Here is a 24,010-nt window from a genome sequence, read left to right as displayed (position 1 = left end):
AGGAACATCCCCCTATTTAGCTCACCTGGGGGTAGGGGTGGGGATGGGGGTTCCCATGGGAGCTATCCTTGACCTAGGCAAGGATGAAGAATTCCCTGGCCCCGGGTAAGGATCGGAAAACGGGGGCTAAAAAAAAAAATTCTTTACAAGGGCAAACGCTTTAGGACATTGTCTTGTGTTTCCCATGGTGAACTGCAGTGGGGGCTTTGTGTTTTTTTTTTTTTTTTTTTTTGTCATTGGATCACACTCCCACGACCACTGAATGGTTAAGTGGTGTCTGTTGTCTTTGCATTATACCAGGGCGTTCAATACTGTCATGCTCTGAGATGTTCAGTTCACTGACATATTTCACTTTCCCCATGAGTATAGGCTAGTGTGTGGGATTTGTTAGTGGAACTTTGTGTAGCTCTTTTTTGTGCTCCATCGGTTTTGAGCCTAACAGTATCTTATTTGGTTGTTCATGTTTTGCTTGTGTATGAATGGAAATCAGTACAAATGATGAAATTATGACAGTTGCTCTTCCTCAAGCACAATCCTAGCAACAACTCTTGATTAATACCATTCGTTATTGTGTCGTGGTTTGCAGGCTTTCGGCTGAGCCATCTTCATGGAATGCCCACCAGAAACTCGAGGAAAACGGTTGGCAACTTAACGTCAGCGGTAGGTGTACACATGATTTATGCAAATGGTTTAATATAAAAAATCGCTGCATCCCTGGACAATGGTAATTCATTTTACATGTGTTTCTGTTAATGAAACTGGCCATAGAAATCTAATTGGAAAGAGAAGTGTGGGTGTGGGTATGCGTGTCTGTATTTCTGCCCACATGATACTTGATTTCTTTTCTTTTCAAGCACTGCATCACAGTTTTGGAGCAGACATCTCATCACAGGTTCATACCCATTAAAAGTGATGGAATTAGGTCACCATTACAATTCTGTGCAGTGGGTTGAGTCTGCCATGTTCCTTTCCGTTCAGGAAATTAATCTTTCTAAAAGCATTGCCGCTTTTCAACAGAACAGGCTAATAGAACTAGTTACTTCTCGTTATCTTTTTGGAGTCGCATTTCGGCTTGCCAGCTAATTTCTGAGCACACGTCTGCAGCGAATGAAATGTTTCTTGAAATTGATAAAACAGGCACTTTTGTGGGGACAGTAGCCCCACAGTCATCCCTTCCATACGTCCCTGATCCCTAACCATGGGTCTTTTCCCACATTTGTTTTCAATGCTTGCAATACCCCTTCCCATCGGCCTGTTGCTTATTGCTTGTTGTCTACCTTGTTTAATGTTTCACCATCATGCGCGACATAAGCACCCTTTTACGTTTCAGAGGGAAAGGGCGTTTTCCGGCGTGCTTTGGCCGTGTAACATGAATAGCGTGGAGTTAATCTGTCAGCAGTAATGGCCTTTATAAAATCCAGCAGTGAGACCGCAATAAGCCGTGAATAAGGGCTACAAATCCCAGCCTTGCTTCAGAAATCAGTGAACCAAAAATCCAAATAGAACAGGGCCTCGCTACTGTCCGGCGTATTTATTGGCGCAGGGGCGAAGTTCAAAGGTTATAGGGTTGGATGTTCCTTACCCGGATAAGAATACCAATTATTAAACCTAAGGCTCCAACGTTATAAATTTAGATGAAATTGCAGAATTTTTCGCTAGCGAAGCTTATAATATATTGCCTTGGACAGCTACTTTGCAGTGTTCCCTACTCTTGTGTGTTATTAAATTGGTTTTGATAAGAAACCATGTGTAAAAGAGATGCGTATCTACGCGTGTAGCACGTACTTGTACAGTCTCTCTGCTTGTTTACACATTAGCAAGTTAAAATATAGACTTCAGTCGAATATAATTTGTAAACCGGACTCCCTTTCAACCTACACCTCTCCTGCTGCAAGCTCTGCCTTTGCAAATAGCGGTGTATTGGCCCTGTATGTTCTTTAATAGCCCTTGATCTACATAAAAAGCCATGTTTGGGTTTCCTCATGAACAACTGTGTTTTACTTTTCTGTGAACAAACAAAAGTAGACATTGCATGTCTACGACGACGGTACTATTCCTGCCTTTATTCAAAGCAGCTACAACTGTACACATATCGATGAATCGCAATGCTCTGTGTCCCGAGTCGTGTATGCCGGTCTCTCCGCTTGTCCTACTGGCTGCACTCTCTTCTGCACTTTAAACCATAAACCGAGGATTACATGTGATCCATCAAAGTACTCGGCCCCAGAGGACGAAAGGGTTGCTTGAACTATGTTGGCTACACGGCCCCATATCATAAAGAACACATTGGTATTTGTAGACTGTAGCTTAACATGGAAGAGGTAAATCTACAAGTCATAGCATGCAAAGTGCTTTTGGCAACAACAAAAAAGCCACGATGCAGGAATTAACTGAAGTTGAGGTTGCCAGTAGCAAAATCTAGACCTGAAAGGATCCAAGAGGTCAACATCCCGCACCCAACTATTTTGTCCAGGCTGGATTTTCACAAGGAAGAGAACAGGAGTCCAGGATGATTTTTGAGTCTAGAATCTTTAATGAGTATCAACAATATGCCAAACTTGCAGTGACCAAGCACCACAGCCAAGGTATGAGCCCGTTGGGGTGAAAGCCGTGGTGGTCGGTGCAGCTCGGACCAACTGCGGGCAGACTAAGTTTCTGCAGAGTCCTTCCTAAAGAGCCACAAAGACTAGGATGCAGCCAAAATGTATCAACGGATCAGGATAAGTATGGCAACACCAGACAGGGAGCACAACTAGATCTTTTGCGAAGCGTCATAAGACGCATGACGCCCTTTTATGAGGTCAGTTCAATCTGTGATTCTGGGTATCATTCCGTGGGATGCACCTGCATACTGGCCCCACCATGCACTTGTCGGGGGGAAATTCTGCCGGGGTCGGCCGGGCCGTCCGCAGACCTCCGGGCAGGGAGGCCCCAACTCCTCCCGTATATCCCAGACGAGATAGAGTATGAGACACACACAAGGAGCAAGGTGACTCTGCTGTTTATTTAGACAAAACGGCAGGGATGGGTCAAGGAGCGTACGCGTTCGTCCTGACACACACACAATCGTGGGGCTCGCAGGCCCTTTTTACTGCATTATGACGCGCTACTTGCGTCACTTCAGAAAGTTAACAAAAAACCTATCGCCACTCTTAATTGGTTGCTCGAGTGGTAGGGTTAGTATAGTACACATATAGAGAATGATATTAGTGGACAAGGTGTAGTCAGGTGGTATATCTGGGTTGTCCCTACAATTAGATACATAAGAATTGTTACATGAAGACTCCTGAGGATTGGCTAGTATTACTGACGTCTGAGATAAGAGCCCCATGTTCTGATTGGTGCATCCGTGAGCTTCCCAGCCTGGGACCACCGTTGTTCCCAGCTCTCGGTGTACCTGTGTTTGCAACAATGTTTCAATATGGGTACGTGCAGACAATGTGAGGATTTATTCATAGGTGGAAGGCTGACCGCTCCCACTGTAGCAGATGTCCATTGAGCCTTTCAAGTGTATCGGCCTGTGTCTCGTAGTGAGGGACCCAGACGCCTTTTCTCTCCTGGGTTTTGGCATCTCGTCAGGTTCGGCTTGGTCACGTGGGGAGGGACCGTGAAAGAGGCAGAATTCTGCACAATTAATATTGTTTTTTCTACTGCGCGTCTGGTTTAATTTGTCGGCGTGCCTTTATCGTTGAGGCGCGGAGTGCGAGGTTGCAACATCGTGCCTTTGATGATTTGTTCTTGGATGTGGGTTTGCAACATTGCGACCTTGGCTGGTTGCTCCACCGGGTTCTTTCTGCAGGATCAGCAACCTGACTCTTGCTTTGTTAATGTCCACGGGAGCTCTTGTTTGAGGCCTACTCGGGCCTGGTGCTTAAGTAGTCTGTTTGGTGCATAGGTGCTTTTGGGTTATAATGGCATATATTTCCATGACCAGTATCGTGTTTCCATTATACCTCTCATGGTGGTAACGGGTTTCAAGAGAAGCGTGAGCAAGCGTTATAAATGAGTTCATGATGCGTCTTGCGTTTCTGCATTCTGAAAGCCTATGTAAAAATAATAAAGATGCACGTCCGTGAATATGCCTGTCGCCTACGTCAGAGCACTGAGTATGTTCTTCGTGTAGATTGGTGTGGAAATGTTAAGTGTGTATATTTGTACAGATGTGCTTCCCGTTGTCTAGGTCGTCATGGCATCTCTAACGACGTGTGGTTTTTAGTCTAGCTGATCCGAGCCGCAGGTGTCGGCATGGCCAGTGCGGGCTGCTGGGCAGGCAGGTGGACACATCCGTATGTTCCTGTACCAGGGTACCTGGTCGTCTGGTAAATGGACAAACTCTTCTCGCGGCGGGTGTCTGGGCCGTGACCCTCTAGGCCAAGCGCGAGAGGTGAAGGACGGGAGCCTGGTCTTCCATTCTCCCACTTCAGTCCCCCCTCTGGTCGACTTGTCGACCACAAACATATCCTTCTCGTTATCTCCTCTTACCCTCCATATCTTAGTTATCCCTCCGAGATGTCCATAATGGTTTACATGATCTTCAAATGACCAATACATATATTCACATGTTCCTCCAGGAGTACAGTATACCCATCTTCCTATGTAGCTCCTGGGGTTCCTTGGGTTCTCGATCTTCACTGATTGTGGGTCTAGATGATTGGTGATGATTTGGGTGCGCAACTTCTCCCTTTCTTGTATTATCACACCTGTATGCTGGCCGTCATCTGCTGGCATTAAGGGGTGCATTCCCACCATTTCCAGCAACTCGTCAGTCGTGCGTGCCTTCCGGGCCTTCCAAAATCTAATTATGATCAGGGTAGCTCCAGCCAAAATAGTACACCCCACTATTATTTTCAGTCCATCTGACAGCCAAGATGGCATCCATGACCATAATAGTGAAAACCAGCTCTTATCCTTGTCTACACCGTTACTTTCATCCATCATTTTGGAGTGCATCTGGGCCAATTGTGAAACTGCTTCTGTCAGTGTACCATTGTCAGCATCGTTGGCAGGTATGAACGTGCAGCAAGATTGTCCTATCTTTGCACAAACTCCTCCTTCCATTGCTGTGAGAAGGTCCAATACATATCTGTTCTGGAGTGCTACCATCCTTACAGCTCGCAGCTCCTCTTTAATTGCGTTGAACCCATTTACTGTTGAATTGATGGTCATCATTAGTTCCCATCTGGTTATTTGGAGCCATTTTGCGTTTGCGTATGCCTGCAGTCCCGGATGTATTATTGAGAAGAACATTGCTGCTCTGCTGAATAGTCTGTGTTCTGGCGGTATTGATGTTAATTCCGTTTCCGACCTTCCCCACAGGTAATTTCCTGTCAGTGGCTCTCCTTGTCTTTTTCTCCTATTTAGGACAGTATCATTGCTGTTGGTCCTGTTCTCTTGCTCCTTCTGAAGTGGTGCAGATCTCTTTCTTCTCCTATCCCCTTCATCCATTTTAGGAAATTTCGCCACATCGACATTCTTCTTAGGTACCACTAGTGATGGTACATTGACGTGTACCATTGTGCACACACCATTCCACAGGGGAGGCAGTGTATGATATGCCTTTTCTCCGCAGGCCCAATAATGGTCCATTATTACTGCTGTTCCCGCTCCCCCCTCAGGTAACTCCATCACGCTTGCACAATTGGTGTTATATCCTACGTCCACCTCTCCTTTATGCTGGTAGCATACTTTGGGCGCAGTCAAATGGTAGTATAGTTATTGGGTCTTCATCTTCTTCTACCCACGTGAGCATTGGTACATACTTGATCCACGTCGTCCAACATCGATGATTGTGTGTCTCGATAGTTGAGATAGTTTCTTTTGTTACCATGTTGCTGCCAATCACTCCTATCTCCCAGCTGTTGCCCAGATACACCTTTCCTGTTATCGTCAGTAGCGGCCTCTCCCAGCATCCTTGTTTACCCGGAACTTCAGTGGCGTACCAATCACATGGTAGATACTGCAGTGTTACCTTCTTTGTTTCTCCTTTTGCAGGGCCACTTGTTATGTACCTGAATGCTTCAGCATGTAAACTGGTCTTGTGATAACTCAGATTGGTCTTGAGGAAGTTGTTTTCATATGGGTATGAGTCTCGTGTTTTCCATGTCATGTGCACTACTGTTCCTTGAAATCTTCCTTTCGTTTGGAACAGGGCCAAATATATTATGCACTGTGCTGTTTTTTCATCTATTTCTGTGGCAACAAATGTTCGTGAAGCGCTCATGGCGTATGGTATTAATGAGCAAACGTAACAGCTATCCTCGGTTGTCTGCTTACCAATGCGGGTCATGTGCTGGTACCATATGTTGTTTGCGACGTGTGCTGAATCTTGTACATAATTATCAATACCTTTATTGTCTGAGTATGTGCTGCGTTTAACTCTATTTTGCTTGGGTGCAAAATTACTATTACCACCTGACGTAACACCTGTTGCAGCAGGGAACGGGGGTATATTAGGTTTGGGTGCAGCAATAAAATCGATAGCATAGCTGTACTGCCAGACAGAGGCAGCCAAGAACCCGGTGATCATAAAAATCCCTATTATTTTTATTACATATGCTAATCTCACCGGCATTTTGCTCTTACCTTGCTGCAGTCCTGGCAGCGTATTCTTGCGACGTTAAAGTTGCCCGCCTAAAAATTCTCAAAAGTGCTCGTTATTAAATGTTAGTTTTGTTTCCTTTAAGCTCTCCCTATCAAGTAGTCATTCAGTGCCCAGGCGAAGAGCTGCTCCCACGCTACTCTAAGTGATCGGTCTCTTAGGACCGGCAAGTATGGGCGGAGGTGGGGCATGTAATATTCTATGGCCAGGAGGAAGGCTGTGTAGTAGACACGTACCCTTCTCCTTTTTAGGTATGTTGGCCTTTTTATTTCGTATACAAATTGGTGTGACAATTCTTCTGGGTAGTTATCGTCTGGCAGCACCATCTACGCCTGTACACTGAACTTGTTAATTAGCTTTTTCTTAACAATACAATATTACGCAGTTCCTGTATGTGCGAGAGAAAAAAAGGAGAACATTCACGTGTTTACATGTGTATTGGTGCAAGCAATGTCCTTCAGTTTTAGTTACAACTGTACTTAGCAGTCAATGGGGGGGGGGGTTTGCGCTCAGATGGCGGAAGTATTTTTACTCTTTGAGCGTGTGACCATGGGGTGGGCAGTATGGGGATCACCCCCTTCTTCGTCAGTTATCGTCTCCGAGGGAACAATTGGGTCGTTGTCTGTGGTGGAACTTTCTTCCGCTGTCGGGGATGTTGTTGCTGTTCTTCCAATGGACCTGTCGTTGGCGCTGGGGCGGGTCTGCAGTTTGTAGATCTTTACGTCATGTAGGTGGTTCCAGGCACGCTTATCCTTTAGTTTTACTGCTCTTGTTGATACGTCCTCTACCAGATGGGGGCCAGTGAACCTCTTCTCGTTCCACTTTCTATTGAAATTGCGAAGTAGCACTTGGTCACCTTTGGCAAGTTTGCACAAGTTCTCCTTTCCCAATTCTGTACTTGCGCCTTTTTCTTGATTGCTGGTAGACCCGCCCCATGTGCGCTCGAGCAAAGTATGCAGCATATTTCGCATGTGCGTCTGCTGCTGCATTCCCTTTTGATACGTAGTCTTCTCCATTGGTGTGTGCGGTGCACTTGACTAGGGCTAGTTCTTGGGGGTCGTTTATTACTTCAATTAGTTCAGCCAACAATAGGGCATGTTGTACTGGAGTGCCATCAGCTCTCCTAAACCCTCTTCTTCTCCATTTTGATAACCCTGAGTGGACAGTGGATGTAACATATGCACTGTCGGAATATATGGTTACTCTTTTATTAAAACTTTCCTTTAATGCCAATATTAGTGCAACCAGTTCCGCGGCTTGAGCAGAGTAGTGCTGTGGTAATTGTACACACTTCATAGCCACACACACCGGCGCCTCCATCATTTTTACTACTGCTGCCCCAGTCCTTCGTATCCCATCTCCTTGATCAATAGTTGATGACCCATCAATAAACAAAAGCTCACCTCCCTCTAGTGCGTTTTCTTCAACTTTTCTAGTACATGAGTACATTTTAGTTATTTGGGTGCAGTCGTGGGCGTAATCTCCCTCTTCAATTACTTCTGCTAGGAACCTTGCAGGGTTAACAGTGCTACATCTAACAATCGCTAGTTCAGCCCTAGACAAAATGATCTCATAACCTGATGCCCTTTGTGTCGTTAGTGTGGACTTGGGTTTATTCAATATTGCAAATAATGCATGTTCCACAAACAGTGTAGTTGGACACCCCATAGTTATTGCTGATGCTTTTTCTACTGCAAAGGCAGCTGCAGCAAGACCTTGTTCACAAGGGAAGTGGCCTAACATCACAGGGTCTAAGTGTCCGCTGTAAAATGCTACTGGTTTATATCCCATGCTCGTTTTTTGTGCCAATACTGCCTTCATCACTGCTGAGTCGCAATGTGAAAATATAAAAAAGCGTCGCTCATAGTCTGGGGATGCCAGTACTGGAGCAGTTGATATCGCGTCTTTCAATTCGTCAAATGCCTCCCTCATTTCCATAGTCCATCCCAACTTTTTCTCCCCTTTATTTGCTTCCTTCAAACCCTCAAGCAGGGGTCCTATGTATGAGCTGTAATCAAATACCCATGCTCTACAGTAGTTGCACAGCCCCAGAAATTGCTGCAGTTCTCTCACAGTCTGTGGCACGGGAGTGCTTGAGATGGCCTGTGCTCTTTGTGGTGCAATCCTTCTTCCATGTTGGGATATCAGTTGGCCAATGTAAAGTACCTGTTCCTGACAGTATTGTATCTTTTCCATGTCTACCTTGTACCCCTTTTCAGCCAATATTGTCAACATCTTTAAGGAGTCCTCTCTACATTTACTTTCGTTTGTACTGCAAATTATTATGTCATCCACATACTGTAACACTGTGCTTTCCACCTCAACGTTACCCAAATCCATCTGTATTACTCTATTGAAAATTGAGGGTGATTCACAATACCCCTGTGGTAATCTGGTATGTTTCCACTTTGTATTTCGGTAAGTGAAGCTTGTCAAATCTTGTGGGTCTGGGTGTAATGGTATTGAGAAAAAAGCATTTTTAAGGTCAATCACTGTAAATCGTGATGCTTCTGCTGGAATGCCACACAATATTGTGGCCGGGTTTGCTGTTACTGGATACTCTGCTTCTACTATGTTGTTCAAGGGTCTGAGGTCCTGTATGAAGCGCCAAGAACCCCCTTTAGCCTTGCGCACCGGGTACACAGCTGTGTTACATGGTGATTCTGAGGGGACCAATATGCCATTGTTTATAAGGGCCGTTATGGTTTCATATATGCCTTCATCTGCCTCTTTTGACAATGGGTACTGTTTCACTCTTGGTAGTATGGCACCTTTTTTCAATTTTATCCTTACACCCCCTATGCTTTTTATGCATCCCACGTCATAAGGGCTAATAGTCCATAATGATTTGGGCACCTTTGACATATCCTCCTTAAAAAATGGGACTGGGGTGCCTCAAGTGCCATTGCAATTGTCTGTGCTACTTGTTTGTGAGCCACTCTTAGCCATATTTCTACACTCATCATGAACACCATTTCATCTTCTTCCTTTTCTTCTGAGAACAGCTCTTCATCTGACACCTGGGTCAGCCTACATCCTTCTGCTAGTGCTATCACCGCCCTCCATGCTCTCCCTTCTTTATCTTGGGCGTGCACAGCAACATAATCAGCTGTTGCAATAATGCTCTCAATGTCCATTACAAACACCTTCCCTTCCAGTTCATTAACTGGTGTTTCTGGTCGGAACAGATAGGCTGCTGGCCTCCTCCATATTTTCCCTTCTATCCCTGGCATCCATGCAAATGCCATGTCTGTGCCATACTGGAATAGCTCGCCATCTACTGGCTCCGCCCTAATAGCTGTCTGTCCACAGTATGCTTGCAAAATCTGTCGTGCTGCGAGCATGTTAATCCCTGGAGTAGAGCAAATTATGCCATCCTCTGTAAAGGAGATCGTCATATTCAACCTGTTCATTATGTCTCTCCCCAGTATATTTACTGGTGAGGCACTATAATACAAAAGTGGAACTGACAGATCATAATCTCCAATAGATAAGGGAACGTTATCAGTAAATGGAACCAACCCTTTAGCCCCAGAAAATCCTTGGGTGTTCATGGCTTCGCCTGACATCTTAAATTTACCTTCCCTTATGCAAGACCGGGTTGCCCCGGTGTCAACAAGAAATGATAATTTTTTGTCACCTATCGTTACCTCTATGCGTGGTTCCTCCGCACTATTAGGTGTTACTGACAGGATGGGACACACCAAGGCCGTCTGTGGGCTGACCTATTGGGGGTACAATGATTGGCCATTCCCTGTGTAAGGGTTGTGTCCCAACACCGTCACCCTACCCAATTGCGTTTGTTGAGTTTGGGGTGGTGGTTGTATTAACGCTACTTGTTGTTGTGGCGGTGGCAGTTGCTGTGTTATTTGTTGTTGTGGCAGTGAATAGGTTTGTGGCTGTTGTGTTGTTTGTTGTTGTGGGTCACTCCCTTTTTGTGACATCTGCTGTTGTTGTATGCCCTGCTGTTCTTGTGAGGTCCTAGGTTGTGCTTGTTCATTCCATGCTGGTGTTCCTGGCCTGACCCTACATGTACGTGACATGTGTCCTAATAGTCCGCAGCTCCAACACACGGGTGGTTCCCTGCTTTGCCATGGGAAGCTCCCTGTGTTGTCCTGGTATACGGGTTGCCCTGTGGGGTAATAATTTCTAAGTCCCCCAGCCTGTTGTTGGGTATTATATCCGTATCCTCTCCCCCTCATAAACCCTCCTCTCCCTCTGTTATAACTATAATACCCAGTTCCTTGCATTGGGTACCCTCCTCCCATGTTTGGTGCGTGTAATTGCAGAGGCGGCACTTGCTGTATTACACCTTGTGGAGGCGCTATTTGGGCGGGATCTTGTGCAGCCACTACTTGCGTTGGGCTTTGGGCCATTGGTGTGGGCGTAGTTATTAGTGCCCCTTCCATTGTGTATTTAGTAAGTTTTTTCTGTACTAGTTTGGCCTCTTCTGTTTTCCTATCCTCTTCCTTTTGTTTCATTTTTCCTTGCCATGTCCTGCAGTGATGTACTATAGTCAGTTGTATTTCTGGCCATGGTTTTGCTTCCATCCCCACTACTTTCTTTAGTTGTTTCTGAACCCCTTCTGGGAGCCCTTGTACTAGTATATGATAAAATATGGCTGGTGTTTTGTCCCATTGTTCTCTAGTTTCCATGGGCCACTTCTCTTGAATATCCTGGATATAATCAACAGGGTCCTCATTTTCACCCATCTTACGGGAAGTAATGGCTCCTATGTCTGATGTGTCTGGGTACTGCACTCTCAGTGCCTGCCATAGCGCATGTCTACAGTTTGCAAATGGTGCCCCATCATGCAATGTGTTCGTTATTGTTACCCCATGGAATCCCGCTCTTTTCCAAATGTCATCCGCTCTATCCCCTAATATTGATATTAACAGGCCCTTCACATCTCCTACTGCTAGTTTCTGTCCTGCGGTGTGTTTTTCCATTTCATATATCCACTTACCCGCACCTCCACTTAGTGATGGGAGCCTACATTTTATATTTTCTTTATCCGTATGTTTCCAAGGTACATACTGTGGTCTAACCCCTCCTCTCTCCAACAGTGGCATTAAATTCTGTCTTGTGTCACCCTTTACGCTCCATAATATTGAGTCTTCACACCCCTCCTCTTCCCCCGTTTCCTTTACTACTTCAAATTCATCCTTACTACCTCTGCTCCTACCTCCCTCTTCTGCCTTTCCCTTTTTTTCGTCATTTCCTGTGTTCAATATGGGTATGTCTATTTGTCTGTCTTGCCTGCGACTAGGGAGGTCCCTAAGCCGACATGCATAAGGTGTAATTTCGTTCATGAAGGGCGCGAGCTTTATTCTGTGCAGTGAGCGTGCGGTGGTTGAACATGTATGGTGTGACGTGGGAGGGCGTGATGGAGATGTGGGTGGCGTGGTTTCATGGGTTTGTGTTTCCCCTATTCTTTTCACTCCCTCCTTACTTCTCTCCAGCTCCTCCCATCTTCTACTCATCCAGGGCGAATCTATGTTTGTTCTAGTGAGGTATAGCTTATCTAAGCTTTCCCTTTCACTCTTTCTTCCATCCTTCTCCACTCCTTCTTCCTCCTCACTGCAAAAGTCATTCATAAATGGCACCCCCCACTCTGCCTTTTTTCCTTTTATTGTTACTGTTTTTAAGTCTATTAAGTCTCTTTCTCCCCTTTCGTTGTTACCAACTGTTCCCCCTAGTGCTGATGTTGTTGCTACCTCTCTACTTTTATATACATCTCCCCATCTTTCACTCTCCCTACTCCTCCCTTCTCTTCCCCCTTCACTTCTCTCTTCCATTTCCCTACTATTTTCCTCCCTTTTTCTTTTCAATTCCTCCATTACTTCGTTGCTCATCTGTTCCAATATTCTTTCATCCTCTTTCTTCCTTTCCCATTTCACCCTTTCTCTTTCTACTATACTCTCTATTACCTTCCCCTCTTCATATTTCTTAGCTGTCTCTGATAGTACCCTCCTTCTCCATATTTCCATTTCCTTTTCCTTTTCTTCTTCTTCCTTCTTCTTCTCCCTTAGCACTACTCTTGATACCCTATCTGCTGCTGCTTTCACCCTTTCAGCTTCTCTCTTTTGCTCCTCATTTCGTTCCCTTAATTTTTCCAATTCGTTCTTACCTTCTTTCCTTTTCCTCACTCTCTCTCTTTCCTCCCTCTCAAGTTGTTTGATCAATTCATTCTGCTCATCCCTTAGTTTTGCTAATTTTTTCTCCAAAATCTCTTCCTTCTGCCATAGTAGCTCCTCTCCCCTCATTTCACTCTCTCTGGCACTATCCTCGTCTGTTCTCCTTACCGCCTCCCTTTCTTCTCCAGTTAGTGAGCCTCGTAATTTCAATAATATCTGTGCAGCTACCCACTCATCGTTTCCTATCTCTACAGTCTGCTCTTCTCCAATCCTTTCTTCCCCCATTGGTATCTTCCTATGAGCCACATATGGTGGAGGGCTGTATGCCGGGTTCGAGTATCCTTCAGCCGCCCTGAACTGTCCTTCTATTTCTCCTAATTCTCTTAAAGGGTACAACCCTCCTCCCTCTGTTTTCACTCCCGGTGTTATGGGTGTCTCATTGTTCCGTTCCTTTTTTATGTCGTTTGATTTATCAATCTTTTCTCCTCCCTGTCCTCCGTTCCCCGTATTCTTTGTGCTTTCGCACCCCTTTTCCCCATCCGTTCCTTCTTTCTTAATCTCCTTTTCTTCCGGTGCTTCCCCCATAGTGAACATTCCATTTGGTCCTGGTCGGGACCCCTGGAACATCCTCCATAAGTTAAACACCTCCACATGGTTTGCCAACTTCTTCCCCTTGTATGTATTGTGCAGATGGTTTAGTAGTGAATGTTGGGCATATGGATCGAAACTACCATTAGGCGGCCATGGTGTTAACATTTTGTTGTCCGTCCCCTGGGTCCACTCTATGCTGTACTTAATTAATTTCTCCCTATGTGGTGGCAGTGTGGTGCATATGTGTTGTAATGGGGTAGTGAGGGTGTTCCCCCACCCTCCCGACCCTCTCCCGTATGACATAGTTGCCCTCCCCTTGTTACCCTTCTCTTTACCAGCAGTTTACAATATACAACCTCGTATTGCTTACCTTGCCCCGCAAGTGTGGGGACTTACGACAATCCCTTGACAGATTATGCAATAATAATAAATATGATGTTATATTATATTCCTTCCCCTACGGCCCCATGCGGCCGAAGCGCACGCAGCCCCCTGCGGCTGCGTACCCCTTACGACGATTTTATACAGTCGTCCTGTTTCTCCGTTCTCTTCCCCCTTTTACACTTGCCGTGGCCGGCGTTCTCCGTGCGCAGCCACGCCCCTTTCCCCTTCTCCTTTTCCGATCCTCTAGTCTATCCGTTATCTCCGTGTCTGCTCCCTTATCATCTTTCTCTTCCTCACCACTCTCAACCCAAAGTTCCTTATGCACGCGATATCCTATTAAAACCCTATTGGTGACGTCACCGATTTCTTCGAGCTACTGGTATATTCTTGTTATGTTCTTTAAGTTCAAAATACACTTGCAATCTACCCCGCTAACCCTACAGCTGTCTTCCTGTCTCTCCTGGAACAAGGTAATCTCATCAATAATATAACCGGACTGCGCACGCTGCGTCGCCTCGCGTGTGATACGCCCCTCAACAGGAGGGCTTAACCAGCCAATTATCTTCCGTTTTGGGCAACTATGTAACTAGCTACCGCCCACAGGGAAACGTCATCTACCTATCGAGTTTCTTGCTCGAACAATAGGAAACCTCATCTACTCATTGATCAATAAATGTCAAGTCGTAGGAAACCACACACACCCACCCTCACACGTAGTCGCAATTTAGGCCATCAGTGTCTTACGAGCGGCTGCACGTGATGTTTTCGTGCCCCGCCCCCCTCTTTCGCGTAACGTTAGCCGACTGTTCTCGCACTCGTTTCGCTACCATTCATTCCATTGGCAACACTCAGTTAAACCTTCGCCGCACATCTGTACAATACCTCCCTCCTCCCTTACAATTTCGCATTGCTTGTTGTGCGTGTCATGCTCACCAAGTTCTCTCGATGCAGGGCCGCTCGACTGCGTGCACCCCTCCAAGCGGCTCGCCACCTCCCCTCGTCTGGACCACGTCTGGACACTCGCCGACCGCGGGCGGGATACTTCTCAACCGGCTCCCGAGGGCCAATATCCGGATTGCGCTGTCCGGTCTTCTCGCAGCTCCGCGATGGTCCTGTAGTCCTCAGAAGGGGGCAACGGCAGAGGGGGCCGCGCCGCCGGGCCTCCTCGCAACGGGAGTGCCTGGAAAAACTAAAAATAAAAGTCGATCTTAAACAGATCTCAGCGGTGCCTCCAACTTGTCGGGGGGAAATTCTGCCGGGGTCGGCCGGGCCGTCCGCAGACCTCCGGGCAGGGAGGCCCCAACTCCTCCCGTATATCCCAGACGAGATAGAGTATGAGACACACACAAGGAGCAAGGTGACTCTGCTGTTTATTTAGACAAAACGGCAGGGATGGGTCAAGGAGCGTACGCGTTCGTCCTGACACACACACAATCGTGGGGCTCGCAGGCCCTTTTTACTGCATTATGACGCGCTACTTGCGTCACTTCAGAAAGTTAACAAAAAACCTATCGCCACTCTTAATTGGTTGCTCGAGTGGTAGGGTTAGTATAGTACACATATAGAGAATGATATTAGTGGACAAGGTGTAGTCAGGTGGTATATCTGGGTTGTCCCTACAATTAGATACATAAGAATTGTTACATGAAGACTCCTGAGGATTGGCTAGTATTACTGACGTCTGAGATAAGAGCCCCATGTTCTGATTGGTGCATCCGTGAGCTTCCCAGCCTGGGACCACCGTTGTTCCCAGCTCTCGGTGTACCTGTGTTTGCAACAATGTTTCAATATGGGTACGTGCAGACAATGTGAGGATTTATTCATAGGTGGAAGGCTGACCGCTCCCACTGTAGCAGATGTCCATTGAGCCTTTCAAGTGTATCGGCCTGTGTCTCGTAGTGAGGGACCCAGACGCCTTTTCTCTCCTGGGTTTTGGCATCTCGTCAGGTTCGGCTTGGTCACGTGGGGAGGGACCGTGAAAGAGGCAGAATTCTGCACAATTAATATTGTTTTTTCTACTGCGCGTCTGGTTTAATTTGTCGGCGTGCCTTTATCGTTGAGGCGCGGAGTGCGAGGTTGCAACATCGTGCCTTTGATGATTTGTTCTTGGATGTGGGTTTGAAACATTGCGACCTTGGCTGGTTGCTCCACCGGGTTCTTTCTGCAGGATCAGCAACCTGACTCTTGCTTTGTTAATGTCCACGGGAGCTCTTGTTTGAGGCCTACTCGGGCCTGGTGCTTAAGTAGTCTGTTTGGTGCATAGGTGCTTTTGGGTTATAATGGCATATATTTCCATGACCAGTATCGTGTTTCCATTATACCTCTCATGGTGGTAACGGGTTTCAAGAGAAGCGTGAGCAAGCGTTATAAATGAGTTCATGATGCGTCTTGCGTTTCTGCATTCTGAAAGCCTATGTAAAAATAATAAAGATGCACGTCCGTGAATATGCCTGTCGCCTACGTCAGAGCACTGAGTATGTTCTTCGTGTAGATTGGTGTGGAAATGTTAAGTGTGTATATTTGTACAGATGTGCTTCCCGTTGTCTAGGTCGTCATGGCATCTCTAACGACGTGTGGTTTTTAGTCTAGCTGATCCGAGCCGCAGGTGTCGGCATGGCCAGTGCGGGCTGCTGGGCAGGCAGGTGGACACATCCGTATGTTCCTGTACCAGGGTACCTGGTCATCTGGTAAATGGACAAACTCTTCTCGCGGCGGGTGTCTGGGCCGTGACCCTCTAGGCCAAGCGCGAGAGGTGAAGGACGGGAGCCTGGTCTTCCATTCTCCCACTTCACACTGTTGGCTCAGAAACTGTTAGTCTCAGTTGGTGCCTGTTTCCTAGATGTACACTTGCTTTAACAAGCTGACTGATCCTGTGATCCAAGAAGCAGGTCTGTCCATCTGATGGCCCACTGATGAAACGCCACTACACCCGCCAGGCCCTCACTCGGTGGTTTGAACAATGGGCAAACCTAGGTTAGGTTTGCGCATAGTCTATAACATTGCGCACAGAGAATCCGTAACAGCGGCCTGGAGAGAGCTTCATTGGCTCCCAGTGGCAGCCCGAATTCTCTTTTAAGTTGTTGACATAAAGTGTCTCTTTGGGTCTGCACCTCAATACCTCAAATAGAAGCTGGAGATTTACAGAGCCAGTAGGACACTACATTCAACAGAGGCCTGTGCCCTGAAGGTTAACCGTTTTAAAAGAGTCCGGGGAAATGGCTGCTCCTTCCTTGTTTGGGTGGCGCAGGCTTGGAGCGAACTCCCCTGAATCACTTAGGAAGGAGGAAAATCACTAAATTTTTAGGAAACTTCTTAAGACCAGGTTGTTTGCTTAGGGTGGACCCCAGAGTACTTGTTTTTGTGTAGTTTCTATCTTTGTCTTAGGTCTCTCTGTTCAGCGCCTGGATGCCCGAGGGCTTTGGTGCTTTTTAAGCACACAGTAAAGTAAAGGTTTCGGCAGGAACTTGCTCTATAAAGCATTCAAGAAGCTACAACTGTTGAGATGATGTTGTCAAGGGTTTTGACCCATGTTGAATTATTAGACTGGGTAGATGTGGGGATGAGCTGTCGCCGCCCATCATTCTATCCCAGAACAAAACTAAATCAATAGACTGGGTGGATGTGGGGATGAGCTGTCGCCGCCCATCATTCCATCCCAGAACCAGGAAAATCGCGCGGTTGTGCGCACACCAAAATGGTTGTGTAACCTGCCACCCATCAGTGCCAGCATGATGGACCGGAAGCGCCAGGGGTGAAAGGTGGTGTCAAAGGAAAAATAACAGTGTTGTTAGACCAAAAGCGCCTTAAAATCACCTTTGTTTTCCTGAATGCAAGCTCAAAGTGCCTATTTCAAACATTGCAGGATATTCAAAAATCTTACTGAACACCAGCAGACATCTGGCAGAATGAAGTGTTGTGTGCATACAAAATCTGGGAAGATGAAGAGCCCAAAACAATGTTTATAACAAAACTGGCTGAGCTGTGGGTGGCAGCAGCTTATTTGAAATTGGAATTAAAACCACTAAAATCGAAATGTTTAAATTAAATAAGTGACCTACTTTTGAGTGTCACATAGTTTGCAACTGTTAAATGTTATGGTTTTGAACTTAGAATCAGCATTCTAGCTGCATGTGTAAAAATTGTAAGTTTAATTTAAACTGGGAACTAACAGGACATTTAGCTGAAGCTTGGCTTAAAGAAATTGAATTCTGCCTGACAACTACCCCCGACAGGAGTTGAACTGGCTCAACAACTCTTCCCAGGCCTGGCTGCATCCTGCTGCCCCCACAAAAAGGAGATCACACCTCTCTGATTGAATTAAGGGAGGGGTACCTGCAGACTGCAGGAAATTGAACAAAGCCCTGTCCTGGACTCGGGCAAATGTTATATTGGGGGGGATCGTAAATGGCTTCCTCTGGGGAGAAACTGGGAGGGGCAGTGCCTGTGAGAGTAAACTGAGCGTGGGGGAAGTGGATAAACCAGTTATTCCACCATGTGATGTGGGAAGCCACACCCCTTTTTGACCAGGGCATAATTTTAAAAAGATAGATAACTCGTAGTGCGGACTGGTCAAAATTATATAAATAATATCATTATTCTTGGGATTTTTCCGTGCACATTTTAAAAGGCGTTAGGACTCTGCTATTTATTGATATTGCAGACACTGTGTTTAAGCTAGACAAATGAAAATTTACTGGAAAGTGTGTAGAAGGGGGGTGTACAGTTGTGTCAAATCTGGAAAGGTTTAAAGGTCGTTATCTGGATGAAAAGGGGCAGAATTCTGTCAAAAGTGGACACGACATCGTACAAAGACAGGGATCGGATGGTTTGGTACTACAGAAAATATGTTAACTGGACCTATAATATTAGAAAAATGGTACATAGATAAAAGTGTGTTTGGATCAAATATAGATTTGTGTGCAATTTGACAGGGGAAGGATCCTCGGACCATAAAACCTACAGCATCACTTTGACTCACATTTCCTTCCCCCAATCAAGGGATAGAGGAGGAATTGGCCAATGATCAGTGAGAGGGGCAGGTTTAGTTATGACCAACACACACACCCACTTTCTAAATACATAAAAAGGACCACTTAAAGACAGACAGGACATTCACTTTCAACTTTCTTGCGGGACGCTTTGCCGGGAGACTTCAGACTTCACATCCAGAGATCCAGACTTCAAATCCATTAATCTCCAGAACCTGTAGCAGAAATTAAGGCCAGCATTTGTAGCAGAGCGGCCTGAATCCACAAGCTGAATCCTCTTCAGCAGGCCTCAAAACCAACCAAACTATTCAACAGCCGGGCGAGCTGTTTGAATTTTTTGCCAAGAACTTTTGCAAGAACCTGTAGCAGTATCCAGAAAGCAGTGCTGTATCCGGAACCAGAGAGAACCACAAACCAGACCATTGTGAGCAGAACCGGTGCTTGACAGACCCAGAGAGCAGAGCTGACCCAGATAGCCGGGACTTCAGAACCACCCGCCAGAAGTCCCGTCCAACCTGACCAGACCTTGACGGCTTATTTCAAAAATATAGTGCGAGTACTCACTGTGCCAAAACTAATCTATTAGTTTAAAATAATCTAATCGAAACTATTTTAACCTATTTAGGACTACCTCATAGGAATCGTGTGTGTCATTCTGTCCTTTTTAAAGCTGAAAACTGTCACCTGTCATTTTGAACTTTTAAATTTCAAATCCAAAAAACAACCTTCACAAAATCGTCCGTATCTCCGGAACCGTTTGTGCTAGGAGCGAAATTTAACTTTTATCTTAAAGCTAAGATTCTAGGCTTTCCAACAAGTGTAATTATGCTTGACGCACGCAATTAGATTTGCCGCGATTTGACATTTTGCACAATTTCAGCCACGTGTAAAAATCAGCAGCTCCTTGCTTTCCTTTGCTAAAATTCGTTTTAACCTGCTAATTACTCATAGAGCATTGCTAAAGTGAGCCTGAACTAATACCAACTAGCTATCACTCACCCTGAACCTCTACAGGGAATTATAATCAATTTTAGCATCATTTCACTTCATTGCCACCACATTCAAAGCGTTTTGGGCCTGTGTTTTAAAATCATACCTGTTTTATTTACTCTAAGCTTGCTGGGGGGGGTCTGAATTTCGTATTGTATTTGATTGCATTCCTGAGAACTGTGTGCGGAGTGAATTGTCAAGGAAAAGTGATTACATTGTCTTTTGTTGAAGCCATATCCAGTTATTTTCTGTACTGCATTTCATTCATCATTGCATTGTCCTTGAAGCCATAAAGCATTCTCTGCCACCTTATTCTTCTTTTCCTATTCATAAGTAACCAAGAACTGTGCTACTGTAGGATTACCTATTGCTGATTACTGCTCATATTCACAAGTGTGCTATCCATTATCAATTTATTTATAGAAGTGTGATATATATATTGTTTAATTTTTCAAATAAACCTTTTAAATTTGCAAAACAAGCCTACTTCTTGGCTCAGTGGGGTCAAGGGGGATTCTAAGAGAGGGGTGTTATATAAGGGTTCATCATCCAGATTATAACTTGCCATAAAAATATATAAATAAGGGCTTCCCTTGGGCATCCCAGACAAGGCACTGACTTAGTGGGATTGCTTGATTGGAGTCACTTACAATGTGCAAGGGCCCAGGTCCTTTCTTTGGGGCAAAAACCTTCCAATCCTCAAGGTTTTCCTGTTTAGACCCTTGTATCAGGCTCTAGTTCAGAATTCTTGGGTAGGACCTGACATTGTGGTTCATCTCTGTGAGCTTCTTTTAGTAGTGACACATCGAATACTGGATGGATCCTCCAGCTAGTCGGTAGTTTCAATTTGTAGGCCATTTCAGGTATTATCTTGTCCACTCAAATAGGCTAATGAATCTTGGTACGAACGTCAGGCTTATATGGTGCAGCTAGATATTCTTTGTTGCCAGCCATGTGTTTTGACTCGTATGGTATATCTTTGTAGGTTGACATTTATTGTCTGCCCATGCATTATACATTTGCAGAGTCTTTCTGATGTGGACCTGAGCTTCTTGTTGATCCTGCAGCATAAGTTGTACATGTTCTGTAGCTGGATGACAAAAAAAGGGTGTCATACTTGTCGTGGTCAAAAAGGGTCCCTTCTTTCATCACAAATTCATGTTGCAAGTGCCGTATTGATGACGGGTTCAGCAAATTAAGCGCAGTTCCATTAATCGCAATACGAGTACCCTTTTACAATGAATCAGAACATAGTGGTTAGGGCTCTCTTGCAAAATGCACTTTTGACTTTTAAACAGGTAGAAGGCAGGTAAATGAGTACTCCATATAATCTCCTGATGTTTGAGAGCGTGACCGAAAGAGTTTTTTGTTTATTATGGTCAGTAGTAAAACACTGGATAAGCTAAATGCCTAAAGCTATTTAAGTTTATCGATTTGTGCAATAAAGTGGGAGCCTTGACATTTGGGAAAAGTTGCAAGGGAAGTGATTGTTACCTTGCCCTTTCTATTAAAATCTTTAGAGGGGATTAGTCATGTGTTTGGTTAAATATTTTTCCAGATCACTAGAGGTTGTATGTAGCCGCACAAACATAGGTCTTTTAAAGGCACCAGAAGTCTGTGGAATGGAGATGGCTATCTATAGTTCAATGGAAATAATGTGTAAGCAGCCCATCCTCTATTTGCTAAAATAAGCAAGCAAGACCATGTGCAATCATACTTAAAGTTAAAAGGTTTTAGGCCAGTAGTGGCTAGCAATCAATTATTTTTTCAATGGTAATGTTTAAAACATGCACCAATGTCCGGACCTTCTATAACCAATCCCAAGAAGAGGTGTGTTTTAAAATATGATCTGAAAATAATAATGAAGATAAGCCTGACAAATTGAAGAATTGGGGAAAGATTGGATTTCTTAAAAGAGGTTTTATCCAGTCGTATTTCGTGGGTGGAGAGTAATGCAAGTCTAGTGTTTTTTTATTGTAAAAAAGTATATAATATGCCAACTGATGTTGTATTGTTGAGACTTGGGTTAGGTTGGTCCTGCAACACCATCTAACCGGTCCCTGGAGCTTTTGTACAATAAACTTGCTTTCACATACCTAAAGAGCTATTAAGGTTGTTATTGTATGAGAACTTATTCAAAGGCAACCACTGCGCTGATAATTCTTGGTGTCCTTGGGCACAACATGGGTACTACTCCCACCCAATTTTGCTTGTTCTGTCTGTCATCAGTCTGTGTGGTGTTCGATGGAGCAGAGAACCAGAAGGGTTTCTGAAATTTGCCAGTGAGTTAAATCACAGAATGCTGTGGCATGGAAGGAATAGAGCCACTTTAGTGTTACTTTGGGATGCTCAGTTCTGATAACAATGGTAATGTGTTCCTAAGTTGTTGAATGTTATTGCATAGTGCTAATCAAGCCTGGGAAGGTTTTTTGGAGCCTTTCTTACGGGCGCACACTCTGAAACCTTTTATGGGTGCATAATTCAATTACTTTAAACTCCCGGCTACTAGACATTTTGCTGGATTAATTCATGTATATTGTGTCTTTGTATACAGCCATTCCCTGCCAGTGAAAGATCATGTCACAAGACCAGGACTTGCTCTTGTAAAATGGTGGTTGTACCAACAATTGTTTCTCTGCAGGAACACTCGATCAATCTTCCTAGTTTTACCCTGCTTCTGCAAGTCCTGAATCTATAAGATGTTCCTAGAAGCACCCTTCACCTTTTACAAGAATTATTCTCATTGTAAGCAATCGATGATCTGCTGGGTGGAAAGCATCAGGGCGGTCCCAAGACTTTAACTAGAGCAAGATACATATGTGGTAGAGGATCGGCTCAAGCATGTTTGCTTCCTGTAGGGTAGGTAATAATGAATTTGGACAAGACATGGTCTCTGGGATAAACACTGGTTAATACATCTGAGAGTCTGTAAATACTGCATGTTTTTGTGTTCCGTTTGAATCGCCACAGTTAGCGTATTTCTTTCCAGATAGCATCTAATTTCATGTATGGTGGAATTGATGGCCCAAAATTATTTTTGGAGGATAGTATAATTTGTCTCTGCTGGGCTCCGTCTCCAAGAGTAGAATGCCATGGGAAGCCTTTTTGTTGGGTGTGCTCATCTTCTTGTGGCAACCCACTTCCAATGCAGGTTGTCTGCTTCAACATAATACATATGTGGAGTTTGGGTGTTGCAGCCAGACAGCACCTCCAAAGGTGCGCTTAAGCCCCAGAAAAGCTTTCTGTACCTTTTTGATGTCCAGGAAAACCTTCATTTGGCACTGGTACATTTTGTGATGGATGACCCAATACAATAAATGGCGTGTAAATCTTCAATATAAATAACAGAATCAAACAAATCACCATACCTCCTTGACATTAATGGATGTCGGCCACTGGCTCATTGGATTCTGTGGATCCGTCTTGGAGTAATGAATGACCTTACACAAAAAGTCCACAGATGTTGCATGATTTTCAGATTTTGTTAACTTTGGTTACAGGTGATGCTCTCACAGCCTCTGTAAAACCTTCTTGACATGTTGAATGTGGGATTCCTTATAATGGGAATAGATGAGAATATCAGTGAGATGTATCACCATGAACACCTTGAAATAATGATGGAAGATTTTGTTAACAAATCTTTTAAAGGTTGCTGGTGCATCACAATGACCTAAAGGTACAACAAGATATTAATATTGTCCCAGTTGTCTCCTGAATGCAGGTTTTCTTCATCACCAGCCCTAAATCGTAAGAATTTAAAAGCTCTTCCTAAATCCAATTTTCTATTGATCCGATCCTCCCCGACTTGATCTTACTAGGGCGGGATGAAAGGTGGTATTGATTACCTATAGTCTTTCCATTGTGGTCTCCTTAGTCCACACATGGCCGCTGCCCTCCACCTCCATTCCTTTTGATGACGAAAAACAAAGTAGCTCCTGCTAGCAACATGGAGGAAAACATTCATCCCTTTCTGAGACTTTCCCATATATTTATTTATTATATTTGTATATGGTTTAAAAGATAAAACCTTTACAAAGAGACATAAGAATACATTTTCATCCCACTTAAAATGAATTGTAAAAAGATAAGAAAATACACAATCAATTTTTCAAACTATTGTAGGAGAGCCCCTAGACGCTCACACCAGAAAAATACAACCTCCTAGGGAAAAATGGCCAATACTCCTCTTGCAAGGATAACAAGGTTAATTTCCAATGAAAAATGGGAGCGCAAACAAAGAACTCTGCTTCCCCGGAACGTTCTGGCAAAATCTGCATGAGCAGCACATTAAGAAGGTACACAGCACAGTTGTCAAAACTGCA

General features: G+C 44.7%; 1 protein-coding gene across 3 annotated transcripts in view; it reads left to right on the top strand.

The window, feature by feature from the left end:
- GPATCH2 (G-patch domain containing 2) overlaps positions 1-24,010 on the top strand; it is a 1,007,975-nt gene that overhangs the window by 170,701 nt on the left and 813,264 nt on the right. For all 3 annotated transcript variants that reach the window (XM_069608577.1, XM_069608578.1, XM_069608579.1), the window contains exon 5: positions 587-660. In XM_069608577.1, the coding sequence (XP_069464678.1) occupies positions 587-660 (74 nt within the window). The remainder of the gene's footprint in view (positions 1-586; positions 661-24,010) is intronic.

Source organism: Ambystoma mexicanum, chromosome 4q (genome assembly GCF_040938575.1).
Source record: "Ambystoma mexicanum isolate Mex_15411 chromosome 4q, UKY_AmexF1_1, whole genome shotgun sequence".
Classification (NCBI taxonomy): Eukaryota; Metazoa; Chordata; class Amphibia; order Caudata; family Ambystomatidae; genus Ambystoma; species Ambystoma mexicanum.
The sequence above is the reverse complement of the archived record's forward strand: the minus strand, read 5'-3'. Positions and strand labels throughout refer to the sequence as shown.